We start from the raw sequence: 20,463 nt of genomic DNA, 5'->3' as shown, positions 1-20,463 counted from the left end.
ATTTTCTTCCATATAAGCCTGTCACTTTTTGTTTCATTCTATACCCTGGGGCTTCTGAACACTTCCAGGGACAGGAATACAAACCATCACCACACTTGAAATTGCTAATGACAACATGTCTTTTGAATGAAGCCAACTTGTGAGCCCAGACCGTTCTTTACCTACTCTCCTAGCCAATAATGCTGTCTCTCCCACTGATCCTTTTCTCCCACAGGGCACAGATTCTCTCAAAGGCATCCTCATTCTCTCAGAGTCCAAAAATCTACGGTCTTCTTTTAAAGCCTCCTGCTGGCATGAATGGCCGTGCCTGGAGCGCTCTTAGTGAGTCAGTTTACTGAAGCATGCCATATAACAACAGCATAATGACCCCGAAAGCCACGCAGGAGATTGACACTTTGTGTAAGAGAAGTATGTTAAAAATGTCAGAATCAGTTTACAAGCAGTAAATGCATTTCATGAGTCTTCTTGAAAACTGTATGACAAGCGTGCTGCTTGAAGGGAGGTTCAGTGCTTATTTCTTAATGGATATAATCCATTTTATTGAAATTTATCTGCACCAAAGTAAAGGTTTTATTCTGGTGTAAATGAGTCATAAAGATAGATGAATACCTCAACCCTTGTCACAGTTATAAATTTCTATATAGAAGCCATAGGCAGGATTCCAAGCATTAACCATGGAATGTTCTTTTTAAGCTATGAAAAAAACCTCCTGCAAAAATGAAAAGGCAGAAAAAAAATGCAGTAAACAAGTCTTCCCAACTTACAAAGCCTCTGAGACTACACAGTAAGATTCTCCTATCACCCTATCGATTATGAGATTAAATAAAGATGTGATGGATGAGCAACACAACAGAGACTTTTCACTCAGTGTGTCTCATCTCTTAATCATTCTTTTAACTGGGTGACATCTTAAGACTGCTCACTATCGCTATGATCTATTGGTCAAGTGCTCGTGATGTCTGGTTCTACATGCTTTCTTTGCAATTTAATTACAGCACATCCAACTCATATTCATTGTTACTTTCTATGTTATTTTCACATAAAGGAATTCTTCTGGTATCATTTGCAATTTTGTTGATATTTCCCTTAATTCCAAAATGTCTTAATATTATTTCTCTAATTTTTCTCAAGTAATAATAAAAGAGCATCTTTATCGTGAAAGAGGATTGAGTTTGATAATTATAAAAAAAATAGTCTAGAAGGAAGATGTCATAGTAGACAGAATTAAGAGTAAGCTGTGTAAGCCCTACTGACTTTACCCGGTTTGCTCTAATAGCCTGGCAGTCCTTGCTCCTGCCTGCTCAGCTCATGTTTCCCACGGTCCATATTTGGAACACAAAGGTTTTATTCTTCTGCCATTGTTTGCTCTCATATTTAACTAATACTTTGACACAAAAAGGAACTGTTGACAGTTTAAGAATTTTCTGCCTCTTTTGTTATTAAACTTGAAAAAATGATATTATATTGATCTGGAAAATGTGTTTTCTTGACTTATTTGGCATAAAATTATTGGTAAAAAAGAGATTTTGGTAATAGAGTACTCTCTCTCTCTCACATACACACATACAAAAATTAAAGATAATTCAAGAGAAGAGCTGATATGTTCAATATTATAATCCATTCATATATTATCTTTGAATATTTTACCAATAACAACAAAATATGACTTCCCTACAGCACATACTATACTGCTGATAACTAAGTTACCCTTTCAAAAAAAAACTCTCAAAGTACACTGAGATGTAGTTGGAAGTTTCTCAGGTCCCACCAGTCCACTGCAGTCCCTTGTCCTGCTTATAAAATAATCACTCAGATGCTTATATTAATTACAAACTGTACGGCCATTAACTCAAGCTTATTACTGACTAGCTCTTACACTTAAACTAACCCATAATTCTTATTTTTGTTTAGCCACATGGCTTGTTACCTTTTCTCAGTTCTGCCTTGTCATTTTGCTTCCTCTGTATCTGGTTGGCGACTCCTGACTCAGCCTTCTTCTTCCCAGAATTCTCCTTGTCTGCTTCTCCTGCCTATACTTCCTGTCTGGCTACTGGCCAATCAGCATTTTATTTATCAACCAATTAGAGCAACACATTCACAGCATACAGAATGACATCTCCCATCACTGAGAGTAATGCATATAAAAGATATTCATAACATGATATGACATAAATAGGAGATATGAGAACTCTAAGCTATGAGTGGTTTAAGAAAATCATATGAAGAGAATGATTGAAATGAGTCCTATGACGTGAACAGGACTATGCTACAAAGAGGAGAAAATCATTCCATGCAGCATTTGTCAGGGTAAATCTTGTTCATAGAATGCTGAAATGTTGTATCCAAAATTTAAAGCATGTGTCAGGGGAGCAATGTCTGTGTTGTAAATTTGGTGATAAGAAGTCTTGCACGTTAGCAAGTGAGAACATGATCCTGGGTAATAGTGAGTTATTCAATATTTGAGGTACAGAGGGACAAGATGGATATATTTAGCTCACATTTGAAGAATGCATCTGGATTGAGAAATACTTGTGATTAGAAGTTTGTCATATCCAACATGGTATGAATAAAGACATGAAGGACTATTTAGGAGATATTTCCAAGAGAATCTATTTGTATAGATATAAAGTGCAAATAAATATCGTTATCTTATTGATAGATCAATACAGGCTAGTGCAATCCATGCTCATGGTCATGTTCATATCTGTAGTATTCAATGCAGTAGTCACATGCCTTTATGTTGAAATATGACTATCAAGGTGAAGAACTGAATTCACAATGTTTCCTTGTTCCCATTCCCGAAATGATGTTGACCTCACCACATGATGTGTCTCATAGGCAATGTCATCCTAGATGATATTTGTTGTACAGATAAGTTCTCCTATATTCTTGATAACTGGGTTTTAGGAGACAAGATATGGGTCTTGACAGTGCAGAAATGGTGCATTCCTTTATGAGAGAGCAAACAGCCTGGATGTTATATTGGGACATGCTGCAGCTGAAGTGACTCTGGAATGTGTTAGCATATTCAGCTACTTAAAAGTATGAACTTGAGGCTCTCTAAAGTCTCACTTCTAGAGTTTGAAAGCTGCAAGGATATTGCTTTTGAGTCATGGAAGTAACTGCAATTGTTCAGAAATATTTGTAGGCAAGGTTAAACACAAAGATGGAATCCAAAGGGACAATAACAATTTTAAGAAAGATGTAAATGTCCACAAAAACAATTGGAGAGACTTTGTTTTGTGGTGTGGTAGGATGGGTAGGAGAATTACCATCAGTCATGGTAATGGTGTTTTAATAAAAAATCGCAGTTGCTACACAACTGTCTCCAGGTTCTGGCTATCACAAATAATGCTGCTATGAACACAGCTGAGCATGTGTCCTTGTGGTATGATTGAGCATCCTTTGGGTATACACTCAAGAGTGGTATTGTTGGGTCTTGAGGTAGATCGATTCCCAGGTTTCTGAGAAACCGCCATGTTGATTTCCAAAGTGGCTATACAAGTTTGCATTCCTACCAGTAGCTTACCCTTTCTCAGCAGAGATGGAGGAGGAGTGGATGGGGGGTAAGAAGGGACGTGGGGAGAGGAGACAGGAGGAGAGAAGGGAGGGAAAACTGTGCTTGGTGTGTAAAATGAATGAATAAAAAAAAATGTAATAACAAAGCAGTTAGGGGTGGTTACACATGTCCATAATCCTAGTAGTTGAGAGCCTGTTGCAGGCCAATAAAATAGAATGGAAAAGAAAGAAAGTGTGGGGGTGTGATGGGAGGAGAAGAGAAAATAAAGAACAGGGAAATCAAAGCAGTTTTCAATGATGTTACAATCTAAAATGGGAGGTCTAATCACAATTTAAAAGCCAGGATTTGACAGTCAGCGTATAACTGATGACCACTGCTTAGGGGATAGAAACATTCAACTTGATATATACCTCCTACCCTCTTCTCCCTTTCTCCATTTTTAACCTACATGATGTGGATGCCCACATCTTCTATGACTATTGTACCTAAATCAACAACAACATAAAAAAAAAAAAATAAGGATTAAGTGAGAGCATTGGATTTACATGTGACATATGCTCAATTGATTATTGACATGGATTTCTGGATGTGAGCACATAACCTAATGTAGGAGACTTACATGTGAAGAATGTAAAACCTAGCCATAGTACTTGAAAATGTTCACTGACACATATCATATACCATATCCGTAGACCTTTGGAATCTATTCAACTTCATATCTCTTATGAGCTGAGGAAGGTGGCAGTAGTGGCCTGTGGGTTCACTACTGAAGCATATTGGCAAGTGATGGCCTTGTATTATGTTTCCACTTGTTTTGTTAAACCGAAGAGGTATTTCACTTTGGAAGCCAGGCTGGCCTGGAACTCATTGTGTAGTCTACACTGACTTCAAACTCTCATAATCTCCTATATCCCTACTTTCTGACTGCTGGGTTTTCAGATGGGCGACATCATGCACAGCTGGCATTTAGTTAGTTGTAAATATAGAATCTACTGTTATTGCTCTCACTTAAAAAAAAGATTTACTTTCTCATTTTTACTTATGTGTAAAGTGTTTCTGTGTACGCTACATATCTGCAGGAACTCACAGGGGCCAGAAGGCCGTTGAATCCTCTGGAGCTGTGAGCCACCTGAATGGATGCTGAAAATCAAATTCTGGTCCTATGGAACAGCAGCAAGTGCTTTTAACCACTAAGCCACCTTTCCAGCTCTCTGATTTGTTCTCATTTTTAAAAATACTTGTAATTTGTAAGTGTATAATATTTCAGAACACAAAGTACCTTGGAACCATATCTGGTAAAAATTTATTAATAAGAGCTATAAATTTTAGATGAGAGATGTGGAAGGAAGAGATATCAATTAACAGAAGTTAATTTCACACGACACTATTAATCAATAAGAGCTCAGGGGAATACCTTTATTTGAAAACCTTCTTTCAAAATAAGAATGATTTCCATCATACAAGACATATTGTCTAATGAATTATCTTTTTGTAAGAGCGTGACTTTCTAGTCCAACTAGTTATCAATCCTTTCATATTTAAAAGGATATTTAGACTTAAATGACTCATAAAATCCTTGTTAAGCTCTATTTAATTCTTCAATCTTGTTGAACTGTCAATATTTTGAAGTACTAAGTGGGCCATCTTCTACCCTGGTGAATTTTTCTCATTCATGGTAAATTATTTCTATCTCCATGGTGAAGAATTAGGCAATGACTGAATGCTCAGTCACAGCAGCATGAGGTAAATTATGGAGACTTCTGTCTATTTACATTGCAATTCATTCACTTTCAGATACTACTGTATCTATACAATCTCCCGCGCGCGCGCGCGCGCGCGTGTGTGTGTGTGTGTCTGAGTGTGTGTGTGTGTTTGAGTGTGTGTGTGTGTGTGAGTGTGTGTGTGTGTGTGAGTGTGTGTGTGTGCACGTGCACCCTTAGTCATGTGTGGAAATGCTGGTCCCTTTAGTGAGGCTGGCCGGCAGTTTTGCACCTCCAGGCTATTTTGGTTACTCGTGGATTCCCTTCATTTTTGGAAGCATTGTGGCAGGCTCACTGCAGGTTCCAGCTGCAGGCAATGCCAGTTCTTTTTGTTTTGAGCATTTCCTTTTGTCTATGCCAGGAATTCAATTTGGATGGCCCTTTCACATAACTTGCCTAGGGGTCTCATTAATAGCTGTTTGCTTCAATCTCACTTGCGTTGTCTATTTTGATATATGGCCCTATTTGGACAATCACTGCCTTTGAAGATTTGTTTTTTAAGCTGATGACACTCTCTGTATTTATCGATCTCCACTGAGCTGCGGTTTTTGTGCTTACTTTTAGCATGTCACTTACAACCTAAGTGAGAGATTTAGTGCCCAGGGTTCCAGATGTGCTTTTGCTGCACCTCCATCTGTTTTCCTGTCAGAGGAATTCCTGGGAAGGGATTTATAATGTTTGTTGTAGCTTTTAAAACAATAATTAGGAAGCCTCAGTACTACCTGAAAGCATGCCTACCTGTACCCAACTGAACCTGCTAGTGCTTGGAAACTTAAGTTCTTTAGCATCACGCGTTATCCACGTCCTGCATCTCCATCTTTCTGAGTTCTTTAACATCCACGTCTTGCATCTCTAATCCTCTTTCTGAGTTTCTGAAGTAGTGCTAGAAACTCTCTCCCTCTTTGCATTGATGTTCTCCTATGGCAAATCGCAAGCAGTTGCCTGTAAATATTATTTAAGAAACAAATAAGCAAAATGAAATAGAAAGAAAATGTTTCCTTGAAAATCTCTGTAGACATTTTATACCCAACATGGTATAAAATTAGGTGTGGTGGTGCATCCCTGCAACCCCAGTTCTTGAGATATAGAGGCAGGATGATCAGAAGTTCAAAGTCACCCTCTGCTCCATAGTGAGTCCCAAGCCAGCCTCAGCTACATGAGATAATTTCTCAAAAAGCAAACAAACAAGCAAAAACAACAACAACAACAAAACCTGTTCAGTAGTAATGGACTTATTTTGCAGGAATCCAGATTTTTTTCAAATCCATAGACCCCCAGAAAAATAATATGCTCTAAGGAATTATGACAATAAGGGTTAGAGTTCTAGATTCACCTTTGATTAAAATTTCAGTATTTGCCCAGTGTTGTTCAACTGTATTATGTGCGAAGAGAGGAAGTTCCTGGAGCATTTAAAACCAACACCTCTCCGTGCTCTCTTTTCCAGTTGCTGTCTTCAACAATATCTATTCTTGTATTATACTTGGAATTAACAAAACTGGCCTTGTTCTGAAGTGTGATATAAGTTTTCTAGTATTTTTACAATAAATGAAAATACTATTCTACCACTGATGTTGTCTCTTGGAGGCAAATACACAGGTCATCTATGGAGCATTGTTAAAAAGTCAGCATATAGCCGGGCGGTGGTGGCGCACGCCTTTAATCCCAGCACTCGGGAGGCAGAGCCAGGCGGATCTCTGTGAGTTCGAGGCCAGCCTGGGCTACCAAGTGAGTTCCAGGAAAGGCGCAAAGCTACACAGAGAAACCCTGTCTCGAAAAACCAAAAAAAAAAAAAAAAAAGTCAGCATATAACGTTAGGGATACAATACCTTTGTGATTTTTCACTTAATGGATGCTCTATTTCAATGTATCATATTCTTCATCTGATTTGTCATTTATCATAACAAGCTCCATCTAGCAGGCTGTACATAGCCCTGAGCTGGAATATGCTGCTGAGTGTTCTAAAGAATGTCGCTGGCCACGGAGATCATGGGTTGCCTGCACAGCAGCTGCCCGGTTTACTCCTCTCTGTGCCTTCTCAGGCTGCACTGAGCTGTTTCTACGGACAGAACTTAGTGTTTGAAAACTTAATTAAAGGGCCTACGTGTTTCTACGTAAGTGAATAAAAATGGTGAGGATAATCCCAACCCAAGATGGCAGACTTAAAAACTTAACTGTAATCATACCATTAGAGAAATACAGTGAAACCTGGAAGAAGGTCCCCAAAGCCTCATTTGACATACACCGTGTACATTAAAATATGTCAACATTTAGATGGCTCAGCAGATAAAGCCACTCGCTACCAAGCTTGAGAAGCCAGTGGCTGAAGGGGAGAACTGATTTCTTCAAGTTGTCCTGTGATGGTCACATGCATGCTGTTCTCCCATGAGCCTCTCCCCAGAAAAAAAGAAAAGTAATGTTAAAAAATGTACCAATGCACTACAAAGAATAGCCTTAATGAGGATATTTCCAAACATTGAAGGAACCAGTGTATGATAGTGAAGATCTACTCCCACCCAAACAAATGAAAAAACAACATTGCTCTTCCTGTTTTCTACTCTAAGGCTTCAATAAGTTATAACTGTGGTTTTTTGTGATGGGTTCATGGGAAGAACAACAAAACTGTTCTCAGTGCTAAAAAGGAAAACACTGATGTAATAACAATTTTAATAAGAACTGCCTCAGTTCATCTTCACATGATATCATACGTGGCCATCCTCTCAGGTGAGCTGTAGAAACAAATGTTGAAGTCTCCTGACTCACATAGAAATGGGTGAGATGCCACATGAAATACAGAATTATTTATTGTCTTGGGAGACTGCTGTTACAGAGACATGTATCTTTGGAAAAGGAGCCTGTCAGAGCGACCCCCCTACCAACATCAGATCTATTGGTACCCCCTCTGTACTACTTCCAAAGATACCAGAGGCTTTTCTAGTACTTAGGATCTCAAGTAAATTCCAGGTAGCTTGACAGCCAAGAACCATTCTCCCCACTGACTAACAGCTGACAGCTGATATACCTTAGAAGGCAAAACAAAGAAGTATAGACACAAATTGCTAAGAAAAAAGGCAGAGAAGAAAACCAGCCACTTGCCTGTATGACACATATGTGACTCATTGAACTCAGTGAATTTGAGACTACAGAGTCTTCCATGCTAAGCAAACATTCTACTAACTCAACACGTCCCCATCCCTGGAACATACAGCTTCAATACATTCACAATTGCCTTGGTGATTTCACTGATTTTCAGGATTCAGCAGTACAATTAAAATCAATGAATATATTTCCTTAGACTTTTTTTCCCCTAAACATGTGTGAAGATGATATTATAAGGTGCTGAGAGGTCTTTTAAAGGAATATTTTACACAGATAAAACTGTTTAGTGTATGAACCCAGTATTGTGACTGTAAGGTCACAAGAAACTCTCAGTAAACACTCTTGGGTGACAGCCTTGAGCTGCTTTGCATGTCCGTTTAATATTTATATAAACCTAAATTTTCTTGCACAGAAGAAGTATGGTCTGTCCATTAGGCTGTATCATGACTTAGCCCACTTATTACTAGGTGAAAAGAATTGATAATCTGTTGTCAAAAGCCAAGCAAATGACTGCTCACAGGCACTCTCCTTACTCACCAACCAGAGGGGGCACCAAAGTTCAGGCTTGTTTACCTTTTTCTCTTTGGTGCTTTCATGTGCATCTTTGTGTAGAGGATCTAACAACAAAGGAACCATGATAAATAGAGTAGAGGCACACAGAAGTGGCTGGTGCCCATGAGCTGCCGATTCTGACATCTCAATAATAAATCTTTTGTGTTGGGGAAACTGCTGACTTCTGTAGAGCTTTACAAAAAAAAAAAAAAATCGTGAAGACGTGACGATTTAGTACAAGAGTGATTACCTCCTTTTAGCCCTCTTCTGGCCTCAGAGTTATCAGATGGGATTTTGTGGCTTTGCAAACAAATACAGGGGCTGAGAGCTGGACAACAAAGCCAGACAGATACTTCCTTGCAGAAGAAATAAAGTCTAGTGCACTGAACTCCCCCGCAGTGCTCCAGGTTTCTCTGAGAGTTGCTGTCCAGTGATCCAGTGCTTACTGAGAGCCTTGTGCCCAAACTGTGCTCACTGCTCTCATGATAGCAGGTAGCTTTGACCTGGTTTGTTCTGTTTGTTTGTTTTTATCTGGAGCTCCTTAAGGAACTGGACAAGACAGCTGGGTAGAGAGGCAAGAGCAGTCAGAGATTATTCCATTTAAAAGATGGCAGTGTTTATTTATCAAGTTAAAAAATAAACATTCCTTTTTTAATCAACAAATTTGGAGCTAGTAGGTTAGAATTTTTTCATATTTACCACAAGTAAGAATTGAAAATAGAATAAGGAAAATGTTTGAATATGGACACTTATTGACATTTTATACACCAGGATATTTAGAAAAGAATGATACTTTCTGAGTTATGAGCATTTTGTTTTATTTATTTATTTATTTATTTATTTATTTATTTATTTATTTATTTTGGTTTTTCAAGACAGGGTTTCTCTGTGTAGCTTTGCGCCTTTCCTGGAACTCACTTGGTAGCCCAGGCTGGCCTCAAACTCACAGAGATCCCCCTGGCTCTACCTCCCGAGTGCTGGGATTAAAGGCGTGTGACTACCACCCGGCTTTTAAAAGCCATATTTAGATAAGTCTGACTTTACATCTTCAGAGACATCAGAATCAACAAATAGCTATGTAGAATACCATTTGAGCAATGACACTTAAATAATAAATATACACAATAGAAATTTAAGAGCAGTTACAGACATGACTGTTATTTGAATGGCATTATATAGAGTATGCTATGTGGTTTTCTGACAGACAAATGTAATTATTTCATTTCTTTTCTAATTGCAATCCTTGAGGATTTCTTCATTGTGTACTTAATAACACACAGGCACCTTGGCCTTATATGAAAGCCTTCCTTGGTCTTCCCCTAATTTACTTTTCTAACATTTTCCTTCACTAGTTTAATTGATCCCAGTTCTCATCGAAACAAGCTTTGTCTTGGTTCTCTCTGTGTATTTTGGATTGCTCTATCTGTTGTACTTTTCTGCTAATTTCCAGCCCCCGAGACATTTCTGCAACTCATCTTTACACATGTGCTCTGACACCAACTGCCATTAAAAAGACATAGCATCAGATCTGCCACTTCCCAGACACCTCTCCTCATTTCTCAGTGTGCAGAAATTCCAGCGGAGGCTCCATCTCCTTGGCTCTCCAAACCTTTCTAAAGAATTTTGCCAATTTCATTTGTAATGCTAGTTATTTCTTAACAATTAAACATATATTTATCAAGCACCTGATTGGTGGCACTGTAAAGAGTATTCTAATTGGTGAAGGCACTAAGAAGTTGACTTCTGGTGCTAACTTAAAACATCTAAAAATTAAATGCTATTGTAGATTTTATTATTGTTAGGGTACGCAGATCACTCTACAAATGACCACCACTCATGTATGCAAAAGCAAGAGCATTTATTTCTCAGGAGAAGAATTCCTGCTTTCAGGGGTCAGCCACACAACAAAATGACAGTGATCCCCAGAGAAATTCACAGGCTCCTTTTATAGATTACCAGGAAGGAATTAGGTCATCCTAAACATGATTGGCCAAGTGAGCAGCAGCCACATTAATGTGTTTCTGATTGGCTGGGGCTGTAAGTGCTGAATCATGCCTGGTATGCAATACCTCCCTGGCCTGCCTTATCAGAACCCTAAACTTTAACAGAAACTGAGACCTAAACAGAAACTGAAACTCAGGCTAGGGCCAGGAGAAGCCCACCATTGTGCTCCTGTGGCCTCTCAATTACCATCAAAAGGCAGAAATCCTAAACTGCATGCATGACAAACAAAACAACAACAAAATCATCCAAAACCCTCCTGTTTCTCCTGATTTTAAGCACTTTATGTGTGTACCATTATGTTTTTATTGTGTATATGCAAATGCATATGAAAATGTATTTATATATGAAACCCCAAGCACATATGTACTTCCCTACAGATGTATTCTGTCATTCATAATAGCTTGGAATCATTTAAGCTTTAAAGGAAAGACATCTTTGCTGGGTAGTGATACACACATTTAATCCCAGCACTCAGAAGGCAGAAGAAGGTGGATTTCAGCTAACTCAAGCCAACATTTTCTACATGGTGAGTTCCAGGCCAGCCAGGGCCATAAAATGAAACCCTGTGTCAAAATTTTAAAAAGAAAAACAAGTGAAACAAAAATCTGTGAGATGTGGTTATGTTTTGTTCATTAAGTTCATGAACTCTTTTATTCAAGATCAGTGCCTTTAAAGTTTAAAATTATCCTTTAGTTTATAATTGTTTGTTCTTATAAATCTAAAATAAATCAAGAAGAGAATAATTGTTAGTGCATTTTGCTCATCAAGAGCTATGCCTGATCAACAGGAAGGAATGTAAGAGCTGAGTAAAAATGAGAATTACATGTAGTGTCCCTGTGTGCTTGGGCTTGAGATCTCTGAAGAGAGGAAGCTTGTTGCCCTTTCTTCTGTGTCCTCCTCCCTGTTCTGAAGGACATATGCATATGTGTGTGCATATATGTTATATATATTAGATATGGATTTAATATTCTTGCTTAGAGTAGTCATTCAGACATTCTCCTTCGATTTAGTCTAGATTATAGACATTAAGCAGAGAAGGTAGGCACTAGATATTCAAATACCAAACTTGTCAATTGACTTTTCATTAACTTTCTAGAATTTGGGATGAGGAAAAACAAAAGATTTAGGAAACATAGTTAAATGTAAATAGGTTAATGGAAAATGGATCTAAGAATAATTTTTATTGAAATGAAATGCTTAATGTATGCATTCCATGAATCATTTGCATTTTATTTATTATGAGCACAGAAAAAAGCTAGCTTATTCAAATGCATTTTTTAAAATCTTATAAATTTAGTGTATAAAAGGACATAACTCTGTTTATTCTGTTTATTTGATATGGATGTTTATGTTTGGCTCAGTGTTTAAAACCATTTTAAATAAAAAACTTCTGAGAAGTAATGTATGGAAATGTAGGTTAATATTTAAAATTATTTTCATATGTATGTATTTGTATACTTATGATTCCTTGATGTTTAATTAGTACTACATTAGCTTGAGGAAGACTATTTCTTTTTACTTTATAATGAAGCCTACTTCTAAAACATGAAAATATTCTTAAATACATAAATGATACATAAGTCATTCTAACAGCTATTGAACTCAAATTGTCTGGCACTATACTAAATACATTACACAGAATTTTCCATTTGATCATCAAAATAACCGAATTTCAAGACGTTAATCATATTTTATCAATGACAGAATAGAGATGTATTAGCGTTTTATAGGTCACAGAACACAAACTTGGCAGACACAGGATTTGATCCCAGCCTGCTTTCATTACTGCAGTTCTGCATGCATCTCCTCATCCACCAGAGTTAAATTGCTTGCATTCATTTAACCATAAGAAAACATTTACGGTTGAGTGACAGACTAGCTTTCCATTATTGAGTAGTTGAAGTCAATATTCAGACTCCGTGCCTTGTAAAAGGTAGTATTAATGAGATACTACCTGTAATGCCTACCGGGTTTAGTTAGTTGTAGATTCCTACTGGTAACTTTTGAACCTTTTTGTTTCCCATTCTTTCAGAATGATGTAGGTGGGCAACGAAGTCTGATAAACAAATGGACTACTTTTCTTAAGGCGAGACTGATTTGCTCAATTCCTGGAAGCGATGGGGCAGATACTCATTTTGATGAACTCCGTAAGTCACGTGTTGTGTCCCTTGCTCTTAGAACAGTCCTACTACCTAATCAAGTAATTCAGCATTTATTTATTTTAGTATCATATACACAAATACCTACATAAACAAATAAGCACAGCTTGGAATTGTTCTTACTAAATTGACCTTCGCCCACACAAAGCCTGTGTTTTGCCCTCAGTCTGAATGCACAATACAATGAAGTATTCCTGTATTTGAAAGAACCTCAAATTTAATAAAGGGAAGCAATTACAGTAATCAGAAGATATGAGCTATGAGACTAGAAAGTCTGCATGCAATCCGCTTCTTCCTTTTTTTCCTTGGTGGGAGCAACAGGTAGGAATAGCCTGGCTTCCTTGTTCCTAGGATGCCCTCTGCTGGGGAGGATGGAAGATTTGTTGACCATGGTGATCTGACTTAAAACCTCCTCAGAGAGGCTGCAGACAGATTTCTTTTCATTTCTTCTTTTTTATTCCTCTCAAATCTAGTTCTGGAAAGATTTTAGTTGCATATAAGGTCAATATTATTATCTTCTAATTTTATTTTCAAGTGGACAAAATAATTAGTCTTCCAATTACTTCATCAGTATTTTATGCTTTACTCATATTGAAAATAAACATACCCATATCTCTCATCATCCTGTAAAACATTCTGGTACTTCTTGACTATCAGTGCTGTATTCTCTGCACAAGTAGTTATTTTCATATTGAAATACTAGGCTGAAGCCAGTACAGCATCACATGTTTTAAACTGTTAGGTAAAATCTTCCTTTACTCTCTGGTTTCTATTTTATATGAAATCACATATTCTTAGTTGGAAATAGTCATGGAGACTGTCAATTGAGTCATCTCACTGATGCATACCACTAAGAGGTTATGTCACAAAGCTGGTGAGAAAGCTTTTACCCTTAATTCCTTAATGCTGTAGTGATTCATCTTTATTTTGGTCAGTGCTTAGAGTTCTTGAAGTATATATTATTAAAAAGCAAATGTAATATTGAAAAACAAAAATATGGTACATAATTATTTTTTCATTAACAGAAGACATTTATTTGCTCCCTACAAGAGATGAAAGAAATCCTGTAGTATACGGAGTCTTTACCACAACCAGGTAGGTTGAACACAATCCTTTTTTTTTAAGGTTTTTTTTTTTAACATATGAAGAGATTTATTATAAGGAATTAGTTATAGGATCATGGGTCTTTGCTAGACAATTCCAAAAACCAAAAGGCATGCCGCTGGGAAAAGGCAGGGAAGTTGAATTTTGAACATGGCACAGATTACTTCAGCGGCAGAATCTGAGGATAACTTAGCTGGTTTTTATAAGGTTTGTGAATTTATTGAATCACGCTCACCCAGATTATCAAGGGTAATCTCCCTAAAATCAACTGATCATGTACTTTGATCATATCTATTAAATACATTCATTGAGTAACTAGCTTTAAGACCTTAGCCTGGTGCAGCGGACACACCCGAAAGGCCACCCCGGTGTATGCGGTTTGTCTGTGGTGGACAATGAGGACCTTTGCTGCCACGCCAGACTCTCATATCTGACCAGTCTGATGACAGTCCATTTTCTACTCTCCTACCTCAAGCTTGAAAAAGAGTTTTGTTTTGGTTTATTATATATATTTTACTTTTATGTGTTTGTGTCCATGTGTACGTATGTGCAAGTGTGTGGGGATGCCCACAGAGGCCAGAATAGGGCATCGGATATTTTGGAGTTGGATTTACAGGCAGCCGTGAACCGCTTGCAATGGGTGCTGGAAACTGAACTCTGGGTCTGTGGAAGAACAGCAAGAACTCTCATTCCCCCAGCCATCTCTCCAGTCCCAAAGAGAATGCTTTTAGTCCTTGAAATTTTTCCTGTATATGAGTCAAATAGTTGTTTCCTTGTCTGCTTCACAGACCTTTGCATACTAATACTCATCCACTGAGCTTCATCTCCAGCCCCAAACTAACACAGTTAGAGTAATTGCAATTGCCATCGCTGTGACCAAACACCCAAAAGAAGCAACTTTTCAGAGAAGTAACTCACCCTTCGAAGATGTAATCCATTATGGCATGCCCCAGGAGCTTGCTCACACTTGGAAATTATGAAGCACAGCAAGACTAGGGCCAGAAGCAGAGCTGGGCTATAATTACCAAGGCCTCCTCCCCAGAGACCCACTTTCTCTGTCAAGGTCCCACCTCCCAAAGGATGCACAACCTCCCAAAATAGCAATGCCAACTTAGGAACAGTAGTTAAAAAAGCAAAAACCCACATGAGCCTGTTAGGGGTACTTTATCTTCAAACTATAACAGTAGCTAGTTGATCTTTTTAATTTTCCCTCATATTTGCATAGCACACCTATTTTCTTCATTTGATCTGGTTTTTGTGTTTGTTCATATGCATTCTTTTTATACCAGCATGGTGGCCACTATGTTAATTACCACAGAAAACATTCACTCAGTCCCCAGAACATTCCTCTTATTTCAGATGCATCAATGACTCAGCTGAGCACATGCCGCTGCACACATGAAAAACGTATCTCTAATATGAAGTCACAGTATAAAATTGTTAGGTATAAGAAAAAAACATACGCATGGAATGTTCATAATTAGTGCTTTCCAGATGTGTGACTAGAGAGGTGGGACTAAAGAAATGCATGAATGAAGGACCGAGTTGACTGACAAAACAGTGTGGAGCACTGTTGACTTAGAACCTATCACATCACAACCCCCTTGTCACCGGAACAGGTAGATGGGGCTGCTCTGAGAGTCCACTAAACTACTCTCTAGGATGAGTGGCTGATTCCTATCCATGAGGCCGGACTGAAGCCCATCCTCTTTCTATGCCTGTGTTCGTGTCTGGTTTCTGCATAGTGCTGCCTTGTGATATCAATGAGATTCTGTGACTTCCGTGAGTTTAAAGCAGCATCTACAAACCTTTTATAAAGGTGTGCTCCCTACTGTCTTCATCCTATTTAATTCGATTACTTACTTTTGACTCTTTGAAGCACACAGACGCTTCCCTTGAATGCCTAGACTACTTCTAAGTTTTGCATATATCTTCCCTTAACTCTTTGTCAATGGGCTTCGACATTAGGATGAGAGAACCTGGAGGTTGTTATTGACAATGAAAGAAATGACTCTGGTCTCTCCCTTTGAATAAGTTCCTATAGTTTACAGTTTATTTCTTTCTGTGGCAAGATCCTCATAAGCTGGAATTTTCTATGGATTCAGAATACATTGAAAAACAAAGACTGTTTGATTAATTGTGAGACTTAAGATGGAAATATTTTATTATAGACATTAGGGAGACTTCCCAAGAGCTGCTGTTTGGGAATCCATTTTTCTATTAGTGTGTAATGAATACTGAAAAAAAAAAAAAAAAAGGCAAGAAGAGCAATCGCCTGCATTGGCTCAAGTATCTCAGCTCTAGTTTTCTTGGCCCCTTTCCATGCAAAATCTTTCTTTGAAGTTGAAGTTGATGTGTGTTCCACACACAGATGTAGATATGTGCAAGGGAGACAGAGCCCCAAGATACTTCTTTTTTCCCTTTTCCTATCAAGTTTCTGCCCACCCAGAGTGTGAAGTTACAAATCAGCTCTTTGTTCCTGGTGTTCTTTGTTGTTTTATTTTTAATGCTGCCCTGAAGACTGAGGTAATTTTGGAATGCATGCCATATCCTTTGTCTAGTGAAAAGACATAATTAATCGTTAATAATGGTGCATTATTTCTTTATTATAAACAAGCAGATATTTGATTATTATCACAATGTCACTTTCCTCTTATCTGCCTGCTTACCATTACCTTCTGATTCTGATGTCTCCCACTGACACCATTCCAAGAACATTAATGTTCGAGCTTCTCATGTGAAAGAGTCCTTAGCTTGTGTAAAGCAGGGGTGATGTCACTTGGTCAGAAAGGGTCATCTTAGTTTTAAGAACAGGCCTCAAAGAAAATGTATTTTGCTTTCCAGAAATGAAGCCAGAAAGAAATACCTGAAGGGTGCTAACGATTGTTCTCTGTGTTGTAGAGTTTTAGAATTCCTGTAAAAATTTTAGCTGCTTAGTATTTCTGCTGAAACCACATGACTTTGAGCACATTAAGTATTAAGTAGATTACTATAATTCATAAGCCCAGTTCATGAAATGAAAGTTCATTTCTGCCTTAAAAATTGTTTAAACAAAATCACTTGAACAACACGTTCAGTATCCAAACTCGAGGTGTACACTTACTTTTAGTAGACTGATAAAGGCTAGAAAGTGGTTAGGTCAGCAAACACACAAACCTGACCACCTTATTCTATCCCCTCAACACACTGTTGAAAAGAGAATCGAATTTGCTCCTCCCCCAGAATTACATGTCATACACAAACACAACAATAATAACAAATAAAAAAAAGAAGTTTCAAAAAGACAGATAAATGGTATGGTTTTTCATGTATCTAAATAATTACTGTTTTAAACACAAGTAATATAATTTTTCATTTTCATTTTAAGCTCTTTGTAAGTATTATGATGATTTCAAAAACTAAACAATATGTGAGTAAGCATCATACTTAATCATTTCTATCTTATAGTTTTCCTGAATCAGTGGTTCTTAATATGTGGATCATGACCCCTTTGGGGTCACATAAGATGTCCTGCATATCAGATATTAAAATTATGATTCATAACAGTAGCAAAATGACAGTTAGGAAGTAGCAACGAAAATAATTGTATGTTTGGGGGTCACCACACCATGAGGAGCTGTATTAAAGGGTTGGGAAGGTTGAGAAGCACTGCTGTCAGTGCAGACCTCCCCTCTTTCCTGGGGGTCCCTGATGATCCACCTGGCAGCCCTCTCATCACTTCCTTCTGCTTGCTTCCATTACCTACCTGGGAAGCAGCTGTTATCATCAATGGTCAGTCAGAATTACTTGCCTATAAACTCCTTCATGACATAGGCACATATTTTGGCAATGCCTGTCAACTAGAATGTGCCATAGATTTTTCCACACAGCTCTAGGGTGCAGAATGTGCTCAGTTGGTGAATGACTGGATGGCGTTCCTTTCTTTCAGCTCCATCTTCAAAGGCTCTGCTGTCTGTGTGTATAGCATGGCTGACATCCGAGCAGTTTTTAATGGCCCGTATGCCCATAAGGAAAGTGCAGACCATCGTTGGGTCCAGTATGATGGAAGAATACCTTATCCCCGACCCGGGACGGTATGTACCCAAGTGAATAACTGAATTAATTCCATATTCAATTCCTAATTCTGTTATTACCAACCATGCCATTTCTTAAAGCCACATATGCTGTCGATTTGGAAATAACTGTTATTTGTTTATAGTGATATATTAGTATTTCCATTATTCAAATGAAGTTAAAAAACTTTTGAATGATTATTTTAAGTACCAAGGAACACACTGGACTATATTGTGATGGTTGCTTTGTGATGGCATTACAATATTTAGCTCAGATATTTCAATTTAGTTGTCCCAAATGCAAATTTTGTAAATTAGATGAAAATGCCAACTGAACAATTGTTTTGCTTCTACATCTCTGCATATATCTTGCATACATCTCTAGAATTTCTTAGCGTCTGGTTCTTCTTTTAAAGGCTCTATTGTTTAAAGTAATTCATTTAAATGATCCTCTTTCTTGACATGCATTTGTTTTTTCTTTATTCTGCTGAACTTTGAAATAATACGCAATTCTTAGAGTGGAAGAAATTCTAAATAACCCAGAGTACAAGACAATTTGATGGCGTGTACCTCTAATGCCAGCAGCCTGGAGGATGTAGTAAAAAGATTTTAAATTTGAAGCCAACCCCTAAACAGGCTAGAAAGGGAGGCTACTGGAAGAAGGAGGAGGTGGAGGGCGGGAGGAGGACTCATCTCCGTCCTCATTTATTTTCAAAAGTTGTAAGCCACATTTAAAGCCAGATGACAAAAAGTAAAACGTATTTTACAATTCATGAATTTGCTAAAAAAGAAAAACAGGCTTGGGAGACAGTTCTGGTAGTTATGGGAGCAAGAGGGTCTGTGCTTAGGTCCCTTGAAACCAGAACAAAAGCTGGATGTGCCCGGCAGTGATGGCACAGGTCATTAGTTCCAGCACTGGAAGACAGAGGCAGGCAGATCTCCAAGTTCTGAGTGCAAGGCCAGTCTGGTCTACAGAGTGAGTTCCAGGACAGCCAGGGCTACACAGAGCCACCCTGTCCAGCGGATGAGGGGCGGGAGGCGGGGTGGGGGTGGGAGTGGGGTAGATCCTGCAATACATGCCTGTAATCCCCCTGCAATACATGCCTGTAAACCCTCCCACTACTGCGGAGGCAGAGAAGAAGATCCCTTGGGCTTTCTGGGTAGCCAAAGTAGCCAAATGCCTGAGTTTCAGGATCAGTGAGAGATGCTGTTTTCAAAAATAAGGCATAAATCAATTGGAGACACCGATGTTGACCCTGGCCATCAAGTGCAGGTACACAGATACGCATACAAACACAGACGTGAGCTCACACCTATACTCACAAATAACAGAAGCGCACACTTCTGTCTATGCTTTATGACTAGAGATTCTTTCAAACTCACTGTCAAGGAGGTTAATGTACTATATACCTATTTAAGAATAATTCTAAATATTTCCACCAAGACATCTAAAATAATCATCAAATTCTACTTAGTATTGCCTATTTGTGCTTATTCTTAAGAGGAAATAGCTGTTGGTAGGACTTTCTTAATAACACCCTGACTTCCTGTTACATAGTGTAATTAAACTTGTATGTATTATTATGCAACTATTTCTATTTTCCTATCATTATTCTTCAGTATAAATTTGTTTCCAGGTTGTTCTGCTTTGATTACTAGGTATTCATTATTCTTTTATTTTTTAATCAATTAATTTATTTTGGGGTAGTTGTTATTTTTGTGTATATTTTTATATTTATATTATCTACGTCTGACGTGGGGTATCTGAGGAAAAAAATATCTGTATACACTATGTTCTTATGTCTGTTAACTTTATTCCTCTAAGACAAAATTCTATCAATTCAGCTATAGCTCCACCAGGCATTCAAAGCAGGAATAACTCTAGACATACCAAGCTCTATACCCGTCTACTTTATTTCTCTGGGATGAAATCCTGTCTCCATAACTAGAGTTTCGTCCGGTTCTCTAGTTCACAGTCCTGCTAATGACTAAACTCCTATGCTTCCAGCCTCATCTTCGTCCTCCGTATGCTCTTTCCATCTCTGCTACTCTCTACTCCTGGCACTCAGAAAACTCTACCCGAAAACTGCTTACCCTCTACAAAACCTCTGCTGTCCTCTCTCACCTCTCGCCAAGCTGTTCTGTCCTTGACTACAGAAAATGCCTGCCTTTTCTTTCTCTGGGCATGTGGTTCTCTGCCTCCTTGGGAATGTTGT

The 20,463-nt window shown here is 38.1% G+C and overlaps 1 protein-coding gene across 1 annotated transcript in view; it reads left to right on the top strand.

Moving 5' to 3' along the window:
- Sema3d (semaphorin 3D) overlaps nucleotides 1-20,463 on the top strand; it is a 107,632-nt gene that overhangs the window by 57,941 nt on the left and 29,228 nt on the right. Inside the window, exons 3-5 of the mRNA XM_059256451.1 lie at nucleotides 12,965-13,079; nucleotides 14,117-14,186; nucleotides 18,124-18,268. Of these exons, the coding sequence (XP_059112434.1) occupies nucleotides 12,965-13,079; nucleotides 14,117-14,186; nucleotides 18,124-18,268 (330 nt within the window). The remainder of the gene's footprint in view (nucleotides 1-12,964; nucleotides 13,080-14,116; nucleotides 14,187-18,123; nucleotides 18,269-20,463) is intronic.

Source organism: Peromyscus eremicus, chromosome 3, assembly GCF_949786415.1.
Source record: "Peromyscus eremicus chromosome 3, PerEre_H2_v1, whole genome shotgun sequence".
Lineage (NCBI taxonomy): Eukaryota > Metazoa > Chordata > Mammalia > Rodentia > Cricetidae > Peromyscus > Peromyscus eremicus.
This window is presented reverse-complemented; position numbering and strand designations above follow the sequence as displayed.